Consider the following 25,262-nt stretch of genomic DNA (forward strand, 5'->3'; position numbering starts at 1 on the left):
TACATATACATATACATATACATATACATATACATATACATATACATATACATATACATATACACATACATATACATATACATATACATATACATATATATACATATACATATATATATATATTTACATCTATTTATTTATAAGGAACATCAACATAGGGTGATAATACAAACAACTACACGCATAATACACTTTAACTAGACGAAATATTTTTGAAGCAGAGGATAATCCGCAGAAAAAAGAGTAAATAAATAAAGAGCGAATTAATGCAAACATTACCTGAAGTTTATGAAGACGGAGATCAGGAGACAGCCCGACTGGCAAAAGAATTTGTCTATCGCACAATACGCGCGGGCAGTGCCCAAACACTTCGTCTATAAACCTGTCCCTCTGAGAAACATAAACAATATTCAAATTTAATTTAATCTAATTTAATTTAATTTAATTTAATTAATAAGGTGAGGTAGGTTATATAAAACCTAAATGCAATCAAACAGAACAACGAAAAAAAAACGAGAAAAGAAGGTCTATTAATAAGTGAAGCACTTCTTTGTCGGATTACAAAACTACTAATAATAATATTAATACTAATAATATTAATAATATCATCAATATTAATAATGTTAATAATACTAATCATATTAATAATGATAAAGCATTAATAATAATATAATAATCAGCAACTGATCATCATTATAGACAGCGTGATTACTACCATTGTCGTAGTATTAAAAAGACTATTCACTGCACTCCTATGAACATTATTATTATTATTAATAATGATTAATAATAGTAATTATTATTATTAATTATTATTATTATCTTATTCGAGTTTCTATTGAGGTGGTATAAAACAGAGAAGTGGGGGGAAAACGCGGAAAGTTAAATCCACAGAAAAAGTAAACGACTGCTTTTCTCTTGTTTTGTTTTTTCGTCTGTTTTTTTGTGTGTTTGTTTGTTTAACTGTTTGTCTGTCCTCTGTGTGCGTGCAGATAATGAAGCTATTTATAGTACAATAATACAACTATTATATTATTAATAATTAGATAATAATTTGACTATATCAAACTTATTTCTTTGCTGCCATCTGTTCTCTGAGGTGTATGTACACACCATTTGGGGAAGTCCCCTTGGGGAGATAATATAACGAGCGTGAATGAGCCCGTATAAATCTACAGCATCACGATAAACTTCAATAAAATTTTGATCGGCGACTTCTTCTTCATCGGGTGCGTCTCCTAGAATCATATCCATTGCTCCCTCAAAGTTGTTAACAGCAGATTTAAGCCCAAATAGGTTAAAAGTGTCTCTTATATATTCTTCATCAACCTCAGCAAAACAATCATGCCCTTCAAGAGAGCAAAACCATGATATCCACCCTTCTTCCTCTTCCTCTTCTTCCTCTTCTTCTTCTTCCTCCTCCTCCTCCTCTTCTTCTTCACTGCCTTTCAGAAACATAGACGCTACAGTCGAAAACAAATATCCTGGGGGTCCCCCTCCGTGGCCTTCGCCACGGCCTTCTGCTCCCCCACCTGCTGCTGCTGCTGCGTTTTGCAGATCGCCGCCACCGCCGGGCGTTCTGTCGCCTCCTGCAGCACTCTTTGCTTCTGCTGAGCTCATGGGTGGCTTAAAGAACAATGGAAACCCCCGGATGAATATATAGAAGGCAGAGTTCAAAAAACCCACGGAGCAGATGCAAGGAAGAAATGCGGTCGTTCAACTCCGCAGGAGAGAAACAAGGGAAACAACAGTGAGAGGAAAAAAGAAAAAGCCAGGAAATTGGCTGACCGTTTTGCATGCAGAGTTTCAATCATAACGCACTCTCAAGAAGAAGAAATGATGCAAAGTAACCGCCAATACGCAAAAGCGAATCATTTAGTTGTGGTGTACAGACACCTCGAAGAACGTGATGATCTGCTCTGAACAGGAACGGATGAAGACGAGTCTTTCTTCTCTCTAATTGGAATGCTAAACTCCATATATACTTGAGTTAAACGCTTTCCTATGAATATTCCTTTGCATTCACCTTCAAACTGAGCCGACCTGCATGCAAGCAGAGCCCCGTTACCGCTGATACAGCCCCCGCAGAGCAGCAGTATTGTATTCACCCAACGATTGTCCTGTTGATTTTGTTCGAATAATTTCAACCTCTATTTATCTTGACAAGAAGCTGCAAGATTTCAGCTGTCTGCTGTATTTAATAGAACAACAGCGGCAGATCCTCCAATACATCTGCAGACCTCTGTGGCCTCCCCTTCGGTTTCTGCAGCAGTTTTCTTTTTTCTGCTTTACACATAGGCTGAGCAGGGGCTCCTCTTCTTCTTTTGCATTGTCTCTCTCTTCTTTACCAAGGGGAAAGCTGTGAAAACACCAACAGGAGCTGCTTGCCGCCTCACCTCCACAGCTGTTGACGTCGGGCCTCCTCTGCTGACTTTCTCTGTCCTGCTGCATATTTGCTGTTGTTGCTGCTGGCTGCTGCTGCAGCGATCACCTGGAAGCAGCAGAATAAATGCACAAGTGAAGCAACTGCGCTGTGCCTTCCAACCGTACATACACCCGAAATGGTGCCGCCAACCACTGGTGAGAAGGGCTCTGGAGCTGCAGGGAATGAAGAGAAGAATAAAGCAAATGAAACCCAACCTGCAGCAGAGGAAAAAGAAGTACCTGAGAAGAAACCATCGGGGACTGCTGCATCGGAGAGCGGCAGTTCAGCTGTAGATACACCCCAATCGAAAGAACAGTCAGCAGCTAGCGAAAAGAATGCCGATTCATCAAAAGAAACAGTTCAAACCAATGCAGCATCAGCTCCCGCTGCAGCTGCTGCATCTACTGCAGCTTCTCCTGCTGCTGCATCGTCTACTGCAGCATCATCAGCTGGCGCCCCAGCATCATCCAGCGCTGCACCAGGTGTACAGACAGCTGAAGCTACAAAAGGAGGGAAAGGCCCGGAGCTGCTTGCGAACGGCCTACCAAAAATAGTGTATGATCTTCCCAGTGCTTCATCATCATCTTCAGGAGGGGCTCGCCCTAATGTTTATTTAGATGCTGCGGATTCACATTTAGATTTACAAATAGATAAAGAAAACCCTTTAAGAGCGACATGCATGCACACAGGGGGCTTCCAGTATATGTGGAAAGGTGTACGTGCTTCTTGCGGTGTTAAAGGAAGAGGTAAATTCTTCTTTGAGGTGAAAGTTGAGCAAAAGTCAGCGCCTGTCGTTATGCCGGATACTCCTATTAATACTCAGCATGTCTGCAGAGTTGGTGTCAGTCAACCCCTCACAAGTTTACATCTCGGTTAGTCTTTTTATTTCTTCTTCTGCACATTTCTTTCTTCTTTTTACTCTTTTCTCTCTAAACACACTCCAATACCTGCAACCGCAGCTGCTGCACGATATAAAAGATGCTGATGTTTGTTTAGTTTAGCGGGGCTTGTTCGTTTGTTTGTTTATTTTGTTTTATTTATTTTTCGTTGTGTTTTTTTCAGCCTGTTTTATTACTATGGCTGTCTTTGCAGTGTCGTTTCTTCAGTTTTATTATATTTGAATAATATTACAATTATAAAGTTGTTTATTACTTTTGTTATTATTATATTATAATTATTATATTTAATGCTCGCTTTGTTTCATTTTGTCTTGGCTTGTTTGTTTATAAAGGAGATTTTTTTGTTTTTGTTGAGATGTTTGTTTGTGTTTGTGTTTGTTATTAATGCGTTTCTGTGTACTTGTTATATATACAGCCATAGTTTTCTCTTTATTGATTCTTTTTATCTGAATTTGTTTATCATTTGCATATAGTGTTTGTTATTAGTGCATTTCCCCCTGAGTTTGTTGTCTGTCTGTATGTTTATTTGTTTGTTTGTATTTGTTATAGCTATGTCTTCTTACATATTTTAATTCTTTTTGTTCGCCTTTGTTGTTGATATGTTTGCGAGTTAGTCTTTTATTTGTGTATTTATTTGTTTCTTCATATACCCTTAATTATATAATATTATATCTGTTTGTTTGTCTGTTTGTGCATGCATATTTGGGGTGTACGTACACCAGGAGACTCAGCAGAATCGTGGGGCTTTGGAGGGACTGGAAAGAAATCAACAAATCGCAAGTATAGCGACTACGGGGCGTCGTTTGGTGAAGGAGATGTGATAGGTGTTTGTATAGACTTTGAAAATTTAGTATTGTCTTTTACTAAGAATGGACAGTATCTAGGAACTGCATTTGAATTGCCTGCAGCTGTAAGAGAGACAGGTCTCTTCCCGCATATCTACGTTAAAAACTACAATTTTTCTGTTAATTTTAGTGAAAAAAATCAGTCATTTAAACCCCCTGGGCCTCAGTTCAAATTCATTGGCGACCTACCACACAATGTAAGAAACATCTGACGCATATCCTGCTGCTGTTGCTGCTGCTGCTGCTGTTGCTGCTGCTGCTGTTGCTGCTGCTGCTGTTGCTGCTGCTGCTGTTGCTGCTGCTGCTGTTGAGGTGTCTGCATCTTTGTCTGTCTACTTCGCCAGTTTTGATTTCCTTACCATTTATTTCTGCGTTTGTTTCCCTTTTGAATGTCGTACTGTCTTCATTTTCTAGTAAATAAGTAGATAAATCAAATAAATAAGATAAAATAAATGATATAGTTAATAAATAAGTTAATTAATGCATTGATTTTGTTTGTTTGTTTGCTGCGGTGTAGGAGCTGTTGCCTAACCCAGTGGAGCATCCGCAGTCTGTATCAGAGTGCGAGTTTATAATGATGTGCGGTTTGCCTGCATGCGGAAAGACATATTGGTTGGAGAAGCATGTGGATAGACACCCGAAGAAGGCGTATGTGTTGTTAGGAACAAATGCAGTTATAGATCAAATGAAAGTCATGGGGTTAAAGAGACAAGCAAATTATGCAAATCGCTGGGAAGAGCTCATGTCTACTGCTACAGAAGTATTTAATAGCCTCGTCGCATATGCAGGCTCAGGTGTAGTGCCGAGAAATATCATTATTGATCAAACAAATGTCTTCAAACGCGCAAGAGCAAGAAAAGTGCAGCCTTTCCTCTGTACGCAACACCTCTACATACACCCCAACACACATACACGCACACACGCGCATACATGCATGCATGCATGCAATAGATGCATATAAGCGCCAATAGGTTGCTGTAGGTGGGGCTGTTTTGGGGGTTTATTCGGAGGAATAGATAAGGAGAAAGAAGAAGAAATGATGCAGCAGCAGCTGTCTTTGTTTGTTTGTCTTTGTATGGGCCAGTAGCTGTTGCACTTCTGCAGCTTTCTTCTATCTGTTTCATTCTTTTCTCCCAGTTAATTCATTTTCAGCAGCTGCCCTCCCCTTCTACTGCTGTTCTCTGTTGCTTGCTCGTATTCCTGCTGTTCCCTGCTGTTGCTGCTGCTGCTGTTGCTGCTGTTGCTGCTGCAGCTTGGGGGGTGCGGCGGTGCGTAGTGATGGTGACAGACGAGCGGACGCTTCAGGAGCGAACCCAAAAGAGAGAAAGAGAAGAAGGGAAGATGGTGCCTGTGTCTGCAGTGATGGATATGAAGGTAAATGCATTTAAAGATAGATAGAAGAAAATGCTTTGCCCTTCCAAGGGGCTAGTGTATATCAACTTGAAAGAGAGAGCAAACATAGGCAGACAATATCATACTAACATAATAAAGGGGTGTATATGCATGCATGCGTGTCTTCATTTCTATCTATCTATAGTTCTTATTCTCGTCTTCTCTCAGATATGCTTTTCTTTGCTTTGTTTTCGGCTTGTTGCAGGCGGCATTTGCTCTCCCTTCGTTTGATGACGGGTTTACAGTAATTGATTATGTAGAAATGCCGGAGAGCGAAAGTAGACGAGAAATAAGAAGAATTAATGAAGAGGGAAGAGCATACAAAGCAAACAACCCAGGAGTGGTGAGGCAGAGACAACACCTTCTTTGCAAATATTTTCAGTGCTGAACTTTAATTAATTAATTAAATTAATTAATTAAATTGATTAAATTAATTACTTCAATTCTAAGAAGCAACATGTATGCACTTACTACCATAAAAGGTATGGATTTCTTTACACTTCAAATTTAAAAGGAAATCTGAGGTGTACAGACACCTCCCCACATATACCTTTCCTCTCTGCTATTTGTTTCTTTCTTCAGAATAATCGGCAACCCAAACCTCACATTGAGGCTCGTGGAGGGTATGGTGATGCAGACGCATCAGCAGCAAAAAGACACAAAGGAGATCACTGGCAAGCAAACCCTTCTGGGGGCCCCCATTCGTCTTGGGGGGGCCCCCATGGGGGCCCCCCTCACCAATCCTGGTCCGGGGGTGGGGGACCCCAAGGGGGCCCCCCTGGTGGACGGGGCCCCCAAGGCTATGGGGGCCCCCAAGGGGGACGGGGCCCCTGGGGAGGTCAGGGGCAGCAGCAGCAGTGGGGCGGGGGGGGCCCCCAAGGGGGCTGGCAGGAGCAGCATAGGAGCAGCAGCAATGGGGGCCCCCGATATAATTCAGGGGGGAATGGTGGATATGGAGGAGGATACGAGTATGATTCTCATTACCAGCAGCAGCATCAGCAGGGGTACGACAGCAATTATTACTCGCAGCAGCGGCAGCAGCAGCACGGGGTGTATGACTCGCGGGGAGGACAGCAGCACTACCAGCAGCAGCAGCACCATCAGCAGCAGCAGTGGCATGATGCATACTCGAATAACAGAGGCTGGCAGGGCCCCCCTAACTACGGAGGAGGGTCGAGGGGTGGGTATTACCAGCAGCAGGGCCGCTACTGACTTTGTGCGTGTGCATTGAGGGTTTCGCTTTATAGTAATAATCATAAAAATAATAAAAATAATTATATATATTACTATTTGTAAAGAAAAATACTCAAGGTTTATTATTTCTACTCTCTTCTCCGTCTTTTTATCTCTGCTTGATGGGGGGAAGAAATAAAACAGCGAATTGGGGAGTTGCTGCGGTGTACATACACCTCAAAGGTGTGCACAGGAGACGGCTGCTTGTTTTATTTCACTTGGCTAGATTGGTTGCTCTTGTCTTCTTTATTCTTATGTTTAATAGTGAGGCCTCTCTTCTAGGGGCCCCTGCTTGGAGATGATGATACGGTGTACATACACCTGAAATGCTGCTGCCCTTTTTCAAAGAATATTTCCGTTCATTCGATGCTTGCGTTGGTCTTGTGCTGCATTTAAACAGCTCCTTTGTGTGCATGCATTGACGTCTGCATGCATGCATGGATGCATGCATGCATTGATGTCTGGATGTCTGGATGCATGCATGGATGTCTTCATGCACGCCGTTATCTCAATTGATTGCATTTAGTGCATTGTTTATGATTGAGGATAACGTATTGAAAGGTTTAAAGAACTCAAATACGGCTTCAGCTTCTTCTTGCACAGATTTTAAGGGTTTATCAGCGTTTGAATTGGGGTTTATGAGGGTTTGTCTGAGGGTTTATTAGGGCCTTACTAGGGTTTTTTTAGGATTTATTAGGGTTTGCGCTGAGGCTTATTACGGTTTGCGTTAGTGTTGATTAGGGTTTTTCTTAGGGTGCACCAGGGCTTATTAGGGTTTTGAAGAGGGTTTAGGGTTTTCCTTAGGGTTTATTAGGGTTTTACTTGGGGTTTATTCCCGCTGAGTTGGGGTTTATTAGGGTTTATTAGGGTTTCGAAAGGGTTTTATTAGGGTTTAATAGGGTTTGAACTGGGGTTTACTCGGTCTGAGTTACTAGTTTTTAATTAGGGTTTTAACACTTATTAGTTTATTTGTGGTTTAATAAGGCTTTATAAAAACCCTAACAAAACATAGTAGGGGGTTTATTAGGGGCTGTATAATCCCGTAATAAACCCCCTATTATGCTTTATTATAAAGTGTAAAGGAAAGGAAGTTGAGTAAAGTTTGGGGTGTCGCTTGGATGGTGTAGATGGCGCTTGTACATTTACTTCTAGCGAGACAGAGAGATAAAGGGAGAAAGTCAGAGAAATAAATGTTTAATTCTTTTCAGGTTTACTTGAATTATGCAAAACGGAGTCAGGAGAAGACGCTGAGACGCGCCTCTTTCATTTTTAAATACCTCAAGAAAGTAGGTAAAGGGGGTGCTGCCGTTGTTATAAATAGCGCATGCACTTCAATGGCTTAGGAAAACAACAGGCGAACATTGAGGTGTACATACACCGGGAGGATCGCTGGCCCCGCCCTACTCTGAAAGCAACAGTACAAGAATAATTGAAGGCAAATAAATAATAATAATAATAATAATAATAATAGGAGAATAACGGAGAAACACATCGACAATTTTCCTCAGCTAAGTGTTCATTAAACACTTAATAAATGATAAATAATTAATAATTAATAATTAATAATAATCACTAGGGTTTATTTAACTCTAAATCTGCAGCTAAAGGGCGTGGGGCCCCCCAGCCAAGCAGAGAGAGGCGGCCCCCTACAGCTCGATTGCATGTTGAGTTGTAGTATAAATAGCTATTTTTGTTATTTTCCTTTTTATTCTGTTTTTTATTTGTGAAAATTGAATTAAAATGATGCTTTTGTTCGCTGTATTTGTCTAACATCTGCATAAAGCTGCCTGTACACCTGAACTGCCGACGACGCAGACAAAACGCAGAGGAGGGAGGGTGAGCGTCTCTTACTTACACAGGAGGCCTCCGAAGTAATTTAATTTTGAGGGTTAGTTTGTATAGGGGTTTTAAAAGAAGTGTGTACACTGCAAGATTAACTACGAACGAGCACAGCTACTTCAGGTGTACAGACACCTCGCCGCGAGGCGGCTGCTTCTCGGCCTCAGCAGAATGACGGAAGAAGAAACAGAAACTGCAACACGACAGAGGGCCCCCTTCTTGCAAGTTCCAAAGAAAGCTGACCCTCTAACGCATGCAGGGGGCCCTTCGGGGTGCTCGGCGCTTCTCTTGCTTCTATTTACTTCAGCAATCCTTCTGCTTGCGCTGCTGTCGGCTGCTGCAAATCATTTTCACCTCCCCCAGGCATCCCCAATAGACGCACCAGCAGATGAATTCAGCGAAGACAGGGCCAAGCTGCTGCTGCAGCCAGCAGCGCGCAGTGTACGTACAGTCGGCAGCTGCGACAACGAAGTCGCAGCACCGCTGCTGCTGCACTCCTTTGTACTGAAGCACCTCCTCATGCTTTCCTACCCATATTCAGATAATGTAGAAAGAGAATCTTCAGGGACAGGTGCTGCCGGTGCAGCACCGCAAGCAGCTGCAACGGCAACATCAGCTACAGATGAAGCAGCAGCAGGAGGAGCAGCAACAGCAGCAGGAGCTGAAATGCAAGCGGTCGTGGGGCGGTTGAGTTATGTGCTGCTGGTGACGCACAAGCCGCGAGGAAGTGCAGCACAAGCAGCAGCAGGGAGTGCAGCAGTAGCAGGAGAAGAAGAAGATTCAGCGGGATCTGAAGAAGACTACTCAGCAGCAGCAGCGGCAGCAGAAACGAAAGCAGCAGCAGCAGCAGCAGCGGCAACGAGGTTGCAGCGTATTAGGCCTCCTGGGCAGGTGACTGATATTGAGACATGTCTGTGTGGCGTCGTGCAGCTGCACCACGTGCTGCTGCAGCAGCAGCAGCACCACAGAGCAGCAGCAGCAGCAGCAGCAGCAACGGGATTTCATGAATTGCTGCTGCAGCATACGCAGGAGGAATTGGGGCCTGCATGCAGCAGCGAGCAGCAACGTCAGATATGTGCTGCAGCAGTGAGGAGAGCAGCAGCACAAGACCCCTTCTCTCCATCCGCAGCAGCAGAAGCCGTTGCCTCCTTTGAGAATAGAGGAGCAGCAGCAGCAGCAGGAACAGCAGCAGCAGCAGGAACAGCAGCAGCAGGAGCAGCAGCAGCAGCAGCAGATTCCGAGGTGTGGGGAGAGTTGGAGTGTACAGACAGTCCTGGCGTCTTGGATTCGTCTTCTTCTGTTTTTGTTTCGGGTACTTTCATTCGCAAAGTGCAGTGTCTTGTAATGACGCGGCATTTCCTTGCTCCTCCTTCCACTGTCTCTGCCCTAATTGGCCTTGCTCTAAAGCAACACAAACAACAACAGCAGCAGCAGCAGCAGCAACCCGAGCAGCAGCAGCAGCAGCAACAAGAGCAGAAGGAGAAGCAACAGCAACAAGAGCAGAAGCAGCAGCAGCAACAGCAGCAGCAGGGAGGAGGTACTTCAACAGCTTCCGCCGCTACATCTTTAAAAGAGGGTAAAGGGGTGCATGCGGCTTTTTCGTCTAACGACTTGCAGGTGTATTCGCTGCAGCAATTGCTGCAGCTGCTGCACTTGCTGCCTCAGGAAGAGCTCGACAGGAGTTTCTCTGCAGCAACAGCAGCAGAAACAGCAGCAGCAGAAGCAGCAGCAACAACAGCAGCAGAAGCAGCAGCAGCAACAACAACAACAGGCAGCTGGGTGCTGCGTCAGTTGGTGAGCTCCGTCTTAGCTTTGGATGTGGGGTTCTGGGGCGGTGCTGCTGGGGGGTTTGCCTTGGAGTATGCGGGTCTTCGCACCGCGCTGTATGCAGCACCTCGCAACTTCACACTCGAAATTAAACCTCTTGCTTTACCTGCTGCAGGCAGCAGCAACAGCAGCAGAAGTATCAGCAGCAGCAGTATCAGCAGCAGCAGCAGCAGCTGCGCTGTCTTGAAGCCCGCAGATGCACAGGCAAGCAATGCACGTTGTTCAGAGGGGCTCCCAACCCAGTCGGAGTGCCTTCAGGGGTCCCCTAAGGACGCAGTGCATGCAGCAGAAGCCTTGAAGGGCTGCAGCAAAGAGCAAGGAGGAAGACGTGCTGCTGCTCGTGCTCCTGCTCCTTCTGCAGTGATGCTCGCGGCACACTACGACTCTGCTCCCTCTTCTCCTGGAATTAGTGATGATCTCGGGATGTGCGCAGTTGCGCTGGAGGTTGCGAGGGCTGCGGTGTACAGACACCTCAGAACTGTACACAGGCGCCAACAGACACTGTGGGGCCTGCACGAGCAGCAGCAGCAAGAGCAACAGCAGCAGCAGGAGCAGCAGCAGCAAACCCATGAAGACGAATCCATATCTACCCCCCTCATTATAAACCTCAACGGTGTGTCTCTGCAGCTCGTAAGAAGCGGTTTGCATCGAGGCACACCCAAGGCCTTGGGGGCCCCCAGGGGCACTCCGGGGAAACCCCAACAAAAATGCATGCGTAACAGGCAGTAGCCCCGCCACTGCATGCAGCACTTGCACTTCAGAAGATATAGATGAGGGTGGGAGTATGTTCTGGCTTGAGGGTCTGCGTGAGGTGTTTGCGAATGCTGCTTGTCTTTCCCTTCAGGGTGTAGTTGCATGCATCATGACTTAGGGTCTGCCAGTATAGGGCTTAATTCTCTCGGGTTTATATTTATGTTCGTATTTGTTTGTTTGTGTTTATGGTGGGGGCACTGCTGCAGGAGCTGAAGAGGTGATGCTGCTGGCCTCGCATGCGTTCGGTTCCCAGCACCCGTCTGCTCGGGGCATTCGTGTTGCTGTCAATTTAGAGGCTTCGGGGTCGCGAGGAGGGTCTTATCTGCTGCAGGTGAGGCTTTGGTTTCTTCTGTTCTCTTGTGACGTTTGTTGCGCTTTTCGTCTCCTTGTGCTTCTTTGCCCAATCAACATCAACTTTAAAATATTTACGGGGCTGTACATACACTGCGCAAGTCCCAAGCAGTCCGTCAGATGCCTTAACTACGTCACGCACCCTCTAGGGCACATGCACGCACGCATGCATGCATGCACGAGGCCCAAAGAAACACACTGTACATACACCTACAAATCGATGCATGCACGTGCATGCACGTGAGGGGATGCATAGGTGCTGCTGCAGTAGGGATGTCTTCTGTGAGAGGGGGTCTCGTGTTGTAGTTTTTTGGTCTGGATGTGTTTGCGTGTTTGATGCAAATTAATTTCTCTGTGTATTATTTCCAATGCATGCGCTCCAAGCTGCATGCATGAATACATCGGGGCTTGAAATGAAAGAAACAATGTGCTAACTGTATTGCTGCAGATGCCCAAGCCGATGGCAGGGAGGCTCCTTACAGCCATTGCCGCACTGCCGTCACCCAGTGCAAATTCAATCGCCTCAGATGTTTGGAACTCCGGTCTATTTCCAGGAGTAACGGACTTCAGGTGCGCAACTGAAAGAGGCAAGAGAGGGGCCCTAAAAGAAGAGGGGCCCCTAAAAGAAGAGGGGCCCCCAAAAGAAGAGGGTCCCCTAAGAAAAGAGGGGCCCCTAAACGAAGAGGGGCCCTCTGAAAGGAGGTTGACCCCGTGAAGCCCCTAAGAAAGCAGGGACACATTTAGTTAGAGGAGGGGCTGCTGTTACCTTATTCAGCGGATCCTTTAAGAGGCCCTTACTGCTTGAGGGGCCTTCCTGCGTTGACTGCTGTCCCCATTAATGCATGCATGAATCCATGCATGCATGCTTCCGTGCATGATGGGAGTTGAGTCTCGGGTTCTGAGACTGCCCTGCATGCATGCATGCACGCGTGCATGCATGCATGCGTTTTGCTGCTACTCATTTTGCGTTTTTTTTCAGAGTTTGGACGGAGGTGTTGGGGATTGAGGGAGGGCTGGACTTAGCCTGGATTGGCGACGGTTCGACTTACCATACACCGCGAGATAACTTAGAGAATTTGCACAGCGGCTCTCTGCAGCACACGGGGAGCACCGTGCTGCATTTGCTGCGGCCGCTGCTGCAGATGACTGCTGCACTTGCCGTAGAGCCTTCAGCAGCAACTCAGAAGCAGGAAACTCCTGATATCCCCTTCTATCAAGACTTTCTGGGGATGGTGGTGTTGGTTCTGCCTTGGGAGACGTTCACGCCGCTCGCGGCCATTGGGTGTCTGCTGTTGTTCTTGAATTATAAACTGCAGAAAACGGTCCTCGGTGTACAGACATCAATGGCTCTGGTGATATTCAGCTCCTTGGCCTTCGGATGCAGCTGCCTTGCTGCTGCTGCTGCTGCCTGCGGCGTTTCCGTTCTCGGGGCGCTACTCCTGCAGATGTATGGGCAGCTGTACATACACTGGCCGCTTGCTGCAGCCACTCGTGGCCTTCTGGCGTTTGCTGCGCTGATCTGGTGCTGGGACGCTGTCTTCTTTCGCAAGTGAGCTGGTTCGGCTCTTGCTTCTGTGGTTGTTGTTGGTGGGGTTGCTGATGAAGCTGCTGTTTCTGCTGCTTGGGGTGCTGCTTCTTCTAAGGGGTGCTGTTCATGAGTGCTACTGCTGCTGTTGTGCAGTCAGTTCTTCTGCATGCTATGTTGTCTTTATACGAGAATTTCTTTCCGGATCTGCAGGCTGAGTCGGCGTTTTGCCTTCAGCAGCCAGCCGCTAATTTGCATGCATGCAGCAGGAGAGGCTCCTCTGCTAGTGTTGCTTGTTCTTTGCTTCGTTCTGCATAGGCTGCGTAAGTGCATGCAGCGAGAGTTCATTGCTCTGTGTCTCCTGTTGACTGCGCCAAATGCACGGCTTCGTCCTTCAAATGAACAAATGCGGCCAAAAGAAAGGGGTTCTTATCGTCTTAAAATATTATCTTTCGTGTTTGCTGTTCAGGCCTCTTCGCCTCCTTCTACCTGCTACTGCTGCTGCTGGGGCTTGTCGGCCCACGAGTGGCTTTGCTGTTGTTCTGGAGCATACGCAGCAGCAGAAGCACCAGCAGGTACAGCAGCAAATGCAGCAGCAGCAGCATCGGGAACTCCGAGAGGAATGAAATTGATAAGAGAAATGACAAAGCCACAACTCTCAGGACGTCAGCCAGAAGAGGCTGCGTTCTACAGCTGGCAAGCGCGTTGGGGGGGTTTATACCTTTGGTGTTTTTATTTCAGGTAAGTATTAACTGCTGCATCCCTGCGGGGTGTATGTGCAGCTCCTCCCCCCGTCCCCGTGTAATAAGCTCTGACTCAGTTGCAAGCAGCTGCACTCCAAAGCCCCAGAAGCAGCATGATTTAATTTGCCTCTAGTGGTAGCAGCAAAAAGTGGCTAGTGAGCTACTTTAAGATGTTGACAAGGTGTGAGTACACCTGACATTTGTTTGCAGAACCTTAATAGGAGGTTGGCCCCTATGCAAGCGATATGAAGTGTGTTTAGACAGGCTTTTTGCTGCATCGGCAGTGTATTTATGCATGAGGATGAGCTGTCTGTACGCTTCCCCACATATTCACTTCAGATAATGAAGTGTCTTTGTGTTTCTCAAGTGATTTCTGTGTGTTTTTCTTAGGCACATCTGGCGCTCCTCGATGGCACCAGCGGCCCCGCGGGTCGCAACGGGGAGTCGCTGCTGCAGATAGATTTGCTGTTGAACTTTGGGGTTTTGCTGCCGGTGTTGCTGCTGCTGCCTGCTGTTCTCTGTCCCTCCATCTTTTATTTTCTGCACTTCTCCAGGCGAATTCCAAAAAACCTGAAGACAACTGCTGCCTCTTCCCATGTAGTGGAGAGCAACTGGCGGTATTGGGGATTGGGTGTAGTTGCTGCTGCAGTGGCTGCTATGGTTGCTGCTGCTGCACTCAACACTTCCCCTGCGCTTCTTCCCCCGCTCGTGGATCATTTACCTCTGCAGCAGCAGCTGCTGCCGGAGGCCGAGGATATTTCTGCTGGTGGTGAAAGAATAGACAAACGTGACAATGAAGGGGCTGTCAGTTTGCCGCTGCTGCCTACTGCAGCAGACGCTACTGTAGTTCAGGGGGCCCACCACCAGTCGAAGCCGCACCGTTCTCTTTTAGGCCTGCTGCCTTTTAGCCTTGGCCACTACTTGCTGCCTTCTGAGGACTTCCCTTTCTCCGCAGAAAGGCCGCTGCAGCTGCACTTCGTTGTTTTCAGACGCTCAAAGATCACCGCTTTTTTTCCTTGGGGAAGCAGCGCCAACAACGACAGCGGCAATGCAAATGGAAGCGGAACACGCCTTGCCGGCAGCATCCAAAAGGACACAGAACAGCCGCAAGTGCACGAAGCGTCCGCAGCCACTGCAGCAACAGATGCCTCCCGCTTTACCGCTAAGTTGGAGCCTTTCTCCTTTACGTATCGCAGCCCGCCGCTCTTGCGTCACTCCACCCAAGGCGTTGCAGTGATGGGGCTGGGATCTCAGGTGTTTTGGAATCCCGCGTTTGCCGATGCTCCTTCTGTGCTATCTGCAATGCGCAATGCCGTGGTGGCGGCAGAAGAAGAAGCAGCAGCAGCAGCATCGGCCTCTTCCTCTTTGAGTGAAACCCACCAAACTTCTTCTCCCCCCCACACTGCGGTTTCAGGTGGCCTAAAACATTCAAACAAAAATGCAGTGACTTTGTCTGATAGTGGAGGAGAGGGAACTGCGTCTGGAACAACTGGAAAAGGCACTGCTGCAATTGAAAGAGAGAATATCTGCACCAGTTCTGAGGAAAATAGAATGTCTAGATGCTCGAAAGCAAAAGGGCCTCCTGCCTTTCTTCTTATGGAGGAAGCCCCCTCACAAAAAGCCCCCTTGACCCTCGCCCACCTCCACAGGCTGAGCACCACTCGCATGCATTGGAGTCTCTACACTAATGCGCAGGTGCTCTCAATAACCTCAGCGATGTGAACACTACGGTGTATTATAAGTTCTTTCGTGTCAGTTGTTGTTATCTTCACAATCTTGTCGTTGGAAAGTGTGGAAATCCTTCACGACGTTCATGATGATGGGACTGCGACAACCAGAGGTGCGTGTAAAACAGATAGCAACGAATGACCTACAGGAATTGGTGTAGCTTTTTGCGCCTTCAGGCGTTTCTCCCGCCATCCACACCCATGCAAACTAGCCGCGTGTTTAGTCCAGGACTACGAGGCGAAGTGAACGTACATTACGAGTCCGTATCGACACTGCCAATGGCCTGCGTATGCGCAGCTGTTTGGCCTCTCCTAGTCATTGAGAGCAGAACCGTTTCGTTTGCTCGCCTTGTCTGTGTTCTACTTGTTTGCGCGGCGGTGGCTGTGGTGTGTTTTGTGCCCTCCGGTTTTAAGCAAATAGCAGAGACGATGATGAAGACAAGTCGCGTGACTCAGCGTGTGATGAGAAGTGAACTGTGACGAGGGGATCCAGATGCAGCTAGCACTGCTGAAGGAAAGATTTCTTTGGTGGCCATTAGCGATACACGCGGTGCTTGGTTTCCTTGTCTTCTTCTTTGCGTTTACAGCGACGCTAAGGACGAAACGCGCCTGAGGCTGCTCATTGGAGGCGCTTCGCTGCTGGCTGTTGCGCTCCCGGCCGCTGGACTTAAAAGGTGGAATTTGGAGCGCCAGGCACCGCTTCAACGGCTTATGCAGTGCGACTGTTACGTGGTTACTATAGCAACTCCAACGCCTCCCGTTATGACGAAGCTCGAATTCTTCTTCCAAGGGAACATAACGGTGGGCATTGCTGACAGTAGCTCTGCATGCTTCTAGCGCGCATTTAGTACAGTCCGTAGAGCCCAGGAAATGAAACACCGCAGTGGAGAAGGCATTCCTGGAGGACGTACAGGCGTGCTGGTGTGAAGTGCAGCGACTGAACACATTCCTGGGCCAGTCTTATCGAAAAAACTTAAGCTCAGAGAAATTCTGCTTGCGAATGTGATCAGGTCCGCTTCACAACGCGTTCGGGTTTATTCGACCTAGCGGCACCGAACACTAGCTGTGCAGAAACGCCGCTTTTCAGCACAGTTCTGAAACTTCCTATCCCCCCTTCTCTCGCCCAGACTGAAGACAAGGGGCCCTTGCACTTCAGAACTCCGCCACCCGAAGCTGAAGCTGGCGGCGGTATGCCGTATCTTGGTGAAGCATCTGAGGCAGGGAATATCTCCAGTCGCCTCAACACTTTTTGGGAGAGGCTAGTCAATGCATTGCCGAAGCATACAACCGCTGCGGGCAGCTACGCCGATGCTGCAGAGTGGATTTTGCCGCGTGCGCCCTTTTCCGCGAAGTTTGCTTTCGACTAAAAGGTGCAGTTTTAGCGCGACTTTCTGTAAACTGACAATATGCATACATGCCCATGTTTCGGGATAGAAATAACAGTGTGCAACAGCGTGTTGACAAAGTGGCAATCAGAAGAGCTATTTCAGCACCAGCTTTTCCTATGGTTCAATGAAACGTAACTGCTACCACTGCGTACTGTAGTGCAGCACGGTGGAAGATGCCCAGCACACTCCCAAGATGCAGGCATGGGATGCAGCTGCACAAAATGGCAAATGGCCTTTAAATTAAGTCAAAGAACCAGTGCACACGCATCTCGACGCAGTTCGCTGCTCTCGTCTATCGGCAACGGGGGCAGCGAAGTATGGCTCTCTCCGGCAGCATTCATTTACGCCAAATCCCCTGCCGTGTTACCCTCGTACCCTTCGATGAAATTCGCTTAGGGATGCCGCCACGGCTGCTAAGGGTGGCAGCCGGTTAGCGCCAAAGGACGGAACGACAAAGATGTCAAACAACGACTGAGGGAGACGCACACTGTATGTCGCATGGACACGTATCAGACGGTCCCCTCCTCTTGGGTCCTTGTTATCCTTTTCCCAATTTGAAAGGCGTATAGTCTGTGTATTGCGTGTGTAGGAAGGGCCCTTTCGGTCTCCAACAAGAGCCATAGGGGCATGTGGGGAAACGCAATGGGTTCACCATCAGAAAACACTTGTCGGCCTATATGAAACTAAGCATGGGATTAGCATACTGCATGGCAGGTCCTGGAGGATGCGCAACCGCCGTGAACTGGTGGAATTTAGGCTTCATCTCTGAGCCATTCAGTCTGAGCAAGGCAAAAGACTTGGAAAACACTGGAAAGAAACCTCAACATGCGCAAAACGTGAAGAGAGACAGAAATCGAAGGATTAGCAAAAGGAATAGCAACACATGGTGCTCCTGGCACTACTAGTCGGATCTGCATACCTGATAAAAGCTCCCTTATTGCCCATTTCGTCGCAATAATTTGGAGCGCTAAACACAGTGATCTGCAGAGAAGCAACAAACATGAGGATGAGCTGTCGTATTTCAAAGTTACACCGCTGTTCCACGCTATACACCGCCGCCACATCCCATTAATGGCTACAGTTCGCTATGCTAATGGCCCTTTCTTAACTTCATAAGCCGTGCCAGTGGTAAACGTGATCGTGTAGTTATCTGCTAGGAAGCAAAACAGGGAGGCGCATGTTACCAGCTTCCCGCCATGTTCAACTTCATATCCCTCTTCCTTCATTTCGTGTGAACGAATAACGAAGCTCAAGTTGTTGTCCTTTAGAAACTTCGCCGTTATATCTGGGCCGAACTGGCATGCAACTCCTCTCTTTGACGGTGTAAGTCCAGGAAGTGCAGAAGGGTCAGACCACAACAAGTCCGTCATCAGCACTGCATGAAATGCCCAATCATAGGGAAAAGCCTAATCTCGGCGCAATACGAATCATATATACAGACACTCCCCAGAAGGTGAAGACTTAATGCATGAACACCCCCAACCTTTAGGCTAGCGAGTTCAGGTGGGAAAACGCAGAAGGGAAAAGAAACTTGCACCCACGGCCACCTCCAACAAAGGGATACCCACCATCAGATCCTGGCTCCTTGTTGCGGTCAATCTTGCGTATGTCGTCCAGCGTTACATTTTGCTGACGAGATAGACCTCCATGAACTACAAATGCTTTGTTGTTCACTACAAAGGCCAGCGGCAACAAGCGGAACGCCTACAGCACAGACGAAAGAAAACAACAACAGTCTCCCGTTGGAGGTTTGTTCCAGTGGTAATATGCAGCATGGAAGCTTACAAGAGAGTTGAGCACCTGGTGCGGGTCCCGGCAATTGGCCAGCACAGCTCACTTCACTGAAGATTTGGTAGAGACGCTCATCATACTTGTGCAGCATTTCTCCCTTGAATCCGTACATCGCATTCATCTCACAAGTCTCGTGGTTTCCGCGAGTAATGTGCATGTGGTTCGGATAAGCCAGTTTGCACGCAACCATCATGAGCAGGACCTGTACGCAGTCGTAGCCCCAGAACCAGACAATGGAAGCGTTTAATCAATCTTCCGTAGTATGTATGAATGCAACGGACGGTATATCACAACATCGGTACGCCATGGCACCCCCATACCGTAGTTTAGGTTCGCGGGCAATGACTCTGTTCTGCCTTACCTCAACTGAGAAGCTGCCTCTGTCGACTATGTCTCCATTGAAGAGATACGGATTATCTTCAGAGGGCATTCCGTTGATCGTGAAGATATGCATTAAATCATAAAACTGTCCGTGAACGTCTCCACAAACTGTAATTTCCTTATCTGCGGGGATTTCCAGGTTGACTAGGGATGGCAGAGGCTCGAGTATTTCAATGAAGTCTACCGCCATTGCATAAGCATACTGCGGGTGCAGTCGATTCTCTGGGTTTTGCAGCCACGAGCGAAGAGATTCAAGGAACTTTGCATCAACTTTTCCCTTCTCATAGACGGGCCCTGCATAGCCCGGCGCGACTGGAAATAGCTTCTCTATACCCTCAGCCAGAACCTGCTTCGACGCAGGTATTGTCTGCTTCGTACGAATTGCCGCTGCAAACGCCTGAGCTCTAAGCTGCTTCTTGCACTCGTTCAGACGAGAAAGAGCATCGGCATCCTTCCCGCCACGCAGCTGGCATACTCTTTCGAAATCTGAGAAACCCAGTCACACATACTTCCCCTCCGTTAACAAGTGCAGCTAATGAACTTTTCTTGACGTACGATTCTTCGCACACACCCCAGAAACTAAGAAAGATTTGTCCAGTAAATACATCCACTTCAAGTTCGTTCTTATTCGTTAAGTGAGTAGACAGATGATGCAACAATGCGGAAAACACTGGGCCAATGATGTAGAGGGACAATATTCACCGCGCTGTGCAGCTTTCAGGTTCCCCAGGCAGAAGTAGCCAGTCCCACGGCGGTAATACCCCTTTGAAAACTTTGGGTTAAGCTCCAGAGCACGTTCGGCATCGATGATTGCCGACCCTGTGAAAGCAAACAGTTGTACAACTCCGGCAGACAATAAAAAGTCGGCCCTATGCAGGGCTTGCTTGTAATTCGTTGTGCATGGGCCATGCGCCCCAGTGAAGCAAAAGGGACAATGACCAAACAACCAAATACTGAGCACCACCTGCATTCGGAATGAGATAAGAATGCCAGAGGGTAATATCATACCAAAGTTTTCCATTCTTAGATGCGCGAACGACCTGTTGCAGAGGTAGACATGCAGCTGCGTTTCTTTGGGGTCCAGCGATGACTCATCGATCGTATCTATTGCAGCAGAGTACTTGGAGACTGCCTCCGCATATTGGTGTTGTTTAAAGAGTTCATTGCCCTCTGTCTTGAAAGCTTCTGCTTTCTCCAGGGGAGAGCAGCCGAGAGCATCATTCTTTCCGTCACGTTCGGCGCCATCGCCAGCTTCTTTTGCGGCGCACGAGCTTCCTCCATCGACCGCCATCTCACCGTCTCTCCTCTTCGCTGCCTCCTTGCGTAAAGACTCTGCTGAGTTGCCACTGATGCCTGCGGAATCACTGCCTTCCGCCATGAGGCACGATGGCGTGAGAGCAGGCGATTTGCTCCGAGCTCCCTGTCATGTACTTCTACTCAGCCCTCCAAAAGGCCAGCAGATAAGAAATAGGGGGACAAATGAACCACAGACAAGAATTGCTCGCACGCTACAACGACGGCTCTGCTTCCTAGGCACAGTGAATTCAAGCAAGTGTACCCTGGCCCACGTGACTTAAAAGTCTATGATTTCAAGAAGAAAATATTACAGTGGGATCAAGAAGCTGTGGTGCACGATTATAGATGGCGAAGAGGAGGAAAGCCAATGCATGCGCGCTGTACCAGTGTTACACGTAGAGCCACCACTCCTGGTTGTGCCGGCGCACGGATGTCTGAGACACAGAAAGTAAAGCATATCGGATGTGAATTCTAGTATTAATATTGCCACTTTGGACTGATTTATCGCCGTATGACTAGTGACGGAAGCTTTTTTTCGACAGGTGCTAGGATGTGTGTGCGACTACTTTGATTGGGCGTTTTGCAAAGACGACATCGGTGGGTCTAACTGTTCGGATAAGGCACGCATTTTATGCTATTGAAAAGGTCGAAAAGCTTGTCTGGCGAAGTTCAGAAGCGCAAATCGTGCTCCACCAGAGCCCGCTCCGTGGAAGTAAACGTTACAAACGCCCACAGGCGGGCATGAAGAACGCAGCCTGTAGTCAGTTGTGTAACTGCAGTCTACCTGAATGCACACAACCTCATGTTGGTGTATTGCTTTAAATGAGCACCTGAGTCCAACTATCACTGGGCAGCCATCTGTGAGCTTCACTGCATTTGGGCGTTCTTCATCTACCGCCCACAGGAATGAGTATTTTACAAGGGCCACGTTGTAAATATACCCAGCGGCGGCTTCCCGGTGGATCTGTTGTGCCTTTGGGGGTCGGCTTATGGCCAAGCAGCGCCCCACAACGGCTGGGGGATGATGGGCAGCAAACCAGAGGAGCAGGAACAGCCCAGTGCTTTTTTGGAGGAGTGTTTCAAGATTAAAAGCAACACTGCGAAAGTCCTGTAACTCGAGCGCCGTCGAAACGTACGTTGTGTTTGAAGGCACGTTCGGAGATGTGTTGTCTCTCGAGGAAGATAGAAGGTTTTCTTCATCTACACAGGGAAAAGGAGTTTAAGGCGATGAAAGGCATGTACCTCCTGGTGGCACAGTGATATGTTCTGTTCTGTGCTGAAGTATGGATGTAGGAATAACGACAAGTGTGGCACCATTGTGGTGAGACTGCTTAAACTTTGCGTTGTACTTTGCGGCTCACTGATTACGTGATATTTTGTCTACTCTCCAAAAAAAAAAACAATGCGGTGCCACCGAAGTTGTGGGTGATGCTCATTGGGGAGGCAAAAATACATTTTTAAGACTGATTGGTGCGGTTAAAGGTTCATGAAGAAGGAATTAAGGCTATTTGGTTCATTTACAGTCCGAAGCTGGTTGGTTCGCTCCGAAACATACACAAATGTCGCTGGTTGTACCCGAGCAGAACTGGATGCCTAGCTAATATGCATGCAAATGAAGGCCTCCTGCGCGGAAGCTCATAAAGTTATCCACTTGGTTGTGTTTTCCATTCATATCCAGCTGCTGCATGCATCTGCGACCCGCCTAGATTTTGTGTTGAAAGTCAGGCGCGCCTGCAACGTTTACATTTTTAGCTTTACGGAGAGGGGTTTAGGATAATACGTGTCAGCAAAATTTAAGAGACGAATTTTCCCCTGAAATGTTCGGTGGAAGTGAACGTTCCATGCGCAGTTCAGCGGTCTTTGTAGGGAAAGGAAATAATCCACTTACTTGGACGCGTTTCATGAGTAGCTATCGAGCCGCTGAAGATGTTAAAGACGCAGCACTGCATGCACTAACTTAGTTCACCCCTTACGAGGGATTGGGTCGAACTTATCCTCAATACGAGCTAGGAGAGAATGCTGTTTGGCAGCTGTTTTGCTGTAGGAAGATGTTCAGATGTTTTTCTAGCTTGCTCGGTGATACCCAGCCCTAGCGAGAAAATGAAGCAACGACGAGCTGCCTAGGACTGGCAATGCTGAGTTCTTGAAGTCCACTCCACTTCCCGAAATACGAGAGACCGGCATTTTAGAAGAGGTTGTGTTGGCAAACCATTGGCTGAACTTCGCCGCCACTCTAGAATCTGCGATCTTATTCAGTTGCCGTCCTGACCTGCAATCGAGCAAAACGACTTAAGGTATGAACTAGTAGGAAACGGTTGGCCTCTCCAGTCCCCAGACGTTCTGGGCACAGCACCTCAAGGGCCTGGCGCTGGGGGTTAGGAAGCGGCCTGGAATGATCTATAACACCTACTGTAAATGGAACAGAAATGTGAGGCGCCTTCACATGCAAGCACAGCCCTAACCTTTTGCTGTTTGCAGTTGTAGAGTGCAGACGATTTTTGTACTTCTGCTTGCATACAGGCTGCCTACCACGGCCAAGTAAGTGTTTACGCATCAGCTTTGGCCAGACCATGCATCCTGTAGGTAACGCCACTATATGGGGGCTGTGGTTGGTGCATGTAGCACTGTACTGTTGAAAAAATGCCCTGTCTTTCAGGCTGGTGAGGAGTTCTCAGGAAGTCGAGTGCTGCCTTGCATATAGGGGCGCGTACTGAGTGAGCACTTCTGCTCCTGAAAAGGTCTAGGTTGCAGACACTAACGAGAATGCATCGGCAATAAAGTCAGAACTTTGTTCGTTGTTAGTAGCGACCAGCTTTGAATATCATTGTTTCAGGACGAAATGGATCCACTGCGCAGTACAGCTTCCCTATTAGGAACACTTTTGAGCAAGATACGCACCGCCATTTCCTACGCGCACGCCAAATCTTAAAGCAAAATGACTTCCTACAAGCGAAATACGGGGTTCTTTGTATGGCGGCAATTCAGACTTGCAAAGCACCTGGTGCTAAAGTAGTTTCTCCCTGGCAACTACAGATCATACTGCTATGATCCATACGGAGCAATGGGCCTATTGCATGAATCTTGGGAAAACTGGCTAGTGACTCATCTGAAGCGTGCCTGGCTAGAGCTCCTGCTGTTCATTGGCATAGCCGTGCCAACGAAAACGAACGTTTAGTCAGTTGAAACATTCTTCAGGAGCCGCCCCTCCCAGTGTTACAACGATTCGGATTGCCGCGCAATCGCCAATCACCGGCCTGTGTGTACGGCCCGTACGACACACCGGCAGCTGTCCGTTCGTCACAGCGATGCGAGGTGCTAAAAAGGTATAGACTTAGCTGTGGCTACTTAAGCTGCAAACCAGAGCTAGGCAAATACAAATCACTCTTGCCTGTGTGGCAGTATGGGCTGCTCTTGGCTGCAACTGCATCTTTTTTAAACGTGGGAACTTCCAATTCAACAGAACACTGAAGAGGTTACTTGGATGGGCGTCGCTAGCGCATAGATTTGCCTTATTCTGCCGCAAGTTCACTTCGAAAAGGAGCAATCAATTGCCGGTGGCTCTCAAAGTTGACAAAAGACATCACTCTTGGCAACGAATGTCAAGCTGATGTTCACGCACCTGTTCGAAGGGCCTGGCCCCCGACTCCACCTGCAGCAGGAAAAACAGAGCATCATAGCAAAACGCAGTTCAAGGAAACATAGGTGACAATGCTATTGCTTGATTGTCCGGACCCTACAGAAACGCCCATCCCACACGCACCTGCTCCAGAACGTCCCTGCTGATCGCCCCCTGCAGCATTCACACAGATAGTCGCAGCACAAAGTAGTTGACTTTGGAGTGGCGCATCACGCACTCCATTGAGTGCCGTTATCCATAAACACACGTTCCACTCTGCACGCACCTGTTCGAAGGGACTGGCCCCCGACTCCACCTGCAGCAGGAAAAAAAGATCATGATAGCAAAACGCAGTTCAAGAAATCATCGGTGATCATGCTATTGTTTGATTGTCCGGACCCTACAGAAACGCCCATCCCACACGCACCTGTTCCAGAACGTCCCTGCTGATCGCCCCCTGCAGCATTCACACAGATAGTCGCAGCACAAAGTAGTTGACTTTGGAGTGGCGCATCACGCACTCCATTGAGTGCCGTTATCCATAAACACACGTTCCACTCTGCACGCACCTGTTCGAAGGGCCTGGCCCTCACCGCCGCCTGCAGCAAGAAAAAAAACGCATTATAGCAAAACGCAGTTCAAGGAAACATAGGTGATCATGCTATTGCCTGATTGTCCGGACCCTACAGAAACACCCATCCCACACGCACCTGCTCCAGAACGTCCCTGCTGATCGCCCCCTGCAGCATTCACACAGATAGTCGCAGCACAAAGTAGTTGACTTTGGAGTGGCGCATCACGCACTCCATTGAGTGCCGTTATCCATAAACACACGTTCCACTCTGCACGCACCTGTTCGAAGGGCCTGGCCCCCGACTCCACCTGCAGCAGGAAAAACAGAGCATTATACCAAAACGCAGTTCAAGGAAACATAGGTGATCATACTATTGCCTGATTGTCCGGACCCTACAGAAACGCCCATCCCACACGCACCTGCTCCAGAACGTCCCTGCTGATCGCCCCCTGCAGTATTCACACAGATAGTCGCACCACAAAGTAGTTGACTTTGGAGTGGCGCATCACGCATTCCATTGAGTGCCGTTATCCATAAAAACCCGTTCCACTCTGCACGCACCTGTTCGAAGGGCCTGGCCCCCGACTCCACCTGCACCAAGAAAAGTAGAGCATCATAGCAAAACGCAGTTCAAGGAATCATAGGTGATCATGCTAT

At 47.9% G+C, this 25,262-nt stretch overlaps 5 protein-coding genes across 5 annotated transcripts; 2 read left to right on the plus strand and 3 right to left on the minus strand.

Annotated features, from left to right (window-relative positions):
* Positions 1-279: 279 nt before the first annotated feature.
* On the minus strand, positions 280-1,620 carry EAH_00040010 (casein kinase II beta chain, putative; the record flags this gene model as incomplete). Its single annotated transcript, XM_013391883.1, has 2 exons — positions 280-390; positions 1,114-1,620. Coding segments are annotated over 2 exons (618 nt in total), but the record flags the coding sequence as incomplete, so codon positions are not given.
* Positions 1,621-2,561: 941 nt separating this feature from the next.
* EAH_00040020 (SPRY domain-containing protein, putative) lies at positions 2,562-6,792 on the plus strand (the record flags this gene model as incomplete). The annotated part of the gene is made up of 6 exons (XM_013391884.1): positions 2,562-3,297; positions 4,047-4,366; positions 4,687-5,044; positions 5,422-5,543; positions 5,767-5,904; positions 6,199-6,792. The coding sequence occupies 6 exons, from the start codon at positions 2,562-2,564 to the stop codon at positions 6,790-6,792; spliced, it is 2,268 nt and encodes a 755-aa protein (XP_013247338.1).
* Positions 6,793-8,804: 2,012 nt separating this feature from the next.
* Positions 8,805-16,926, plus strand: EAH_00040030 (Peptidase, M20/M25/M40 family protein, related, related; the record flags this gene model as incomplete). Its single annotated transcript, XM_013391885.1, has 10 exons — positions 8,805-11,073; positions 11,420-11,544; positions 12,013-12,134; positions 12,544-13,113; positions 13,559-13,664; positions 14,223-15,201; positions 15,589-15,672; positions 15,974-16,028; positions 16,147-16,360; positions 16,570-16,926. 10 exons carry the CDS (start codon positions 8,805-8,807, stop codon positions 16,924-16,926), a joined length of 4,881 nt encoding a protein of 1,626 aa, XP_013247339.1.
* Positions 16,927-17,620: 694 nt separating this feature from the next.
* On the minus strand, positions 17,621-20,497 carry EAH_00040040 (serine/threonine protein phosphatase, putative; the record flags this gene model as incomplete). The annotated part of the gene is made up of 8 exons (XM_013391886.1): positions 17,621-17,726; positions 17,867-17,928; positions 18,132-18,322; positions 18,516-18,651; positions 18,785-18,940; positions 19,100-19,605; positions 19,822-19,938; positions 20,128-20,497. The coding sequence occupies 8 exons, from the start codon at positions 20,495-20,497 to the stop codon at positions 17,621-17,623; spliced, it is 1,644 nt and encodes a 547-aa protein (XP_013247340.1).
* Positions 20,498-23,995: 3,498 nt separating this feature from the next.
* EAH_00040050 (hypothetical protein) lies at positions 23,996-25,111 on the minus strand (the record flags this gene model as incomplete). Its single annotated transcript, XM_013391887.1, has 5 exons — positions 23,996-24,064; positions 24,270-24,347; positions 24,553-24,630; positions 24,836-24,913; positions 25,082-25,111. 5 exons carry the CDS (start codon positions 25,109-25,111, stop codon positions 23,996-23,998), a joined length of 333 nt encoding a protein of 110 aa, XP_013247341.1.
* Between the last annotated feature and the right edge of the window lie 151 nt (positions 25,112-25,262).

Source organism: Eimeria acervulina, genomic scaffold (genome assembly GCF_000499425.1).
Source record: "Eimeria acervulina Houghton genomic scaffold, Eah_scaff481, whole genome shotgun sequence".
Lineage (NCBI taxonomy): Eukaryota > Apicomplexa > Conoidasida > Eucoccidiorida > Eimeriidae > Eimeria > Eimeria acervulina.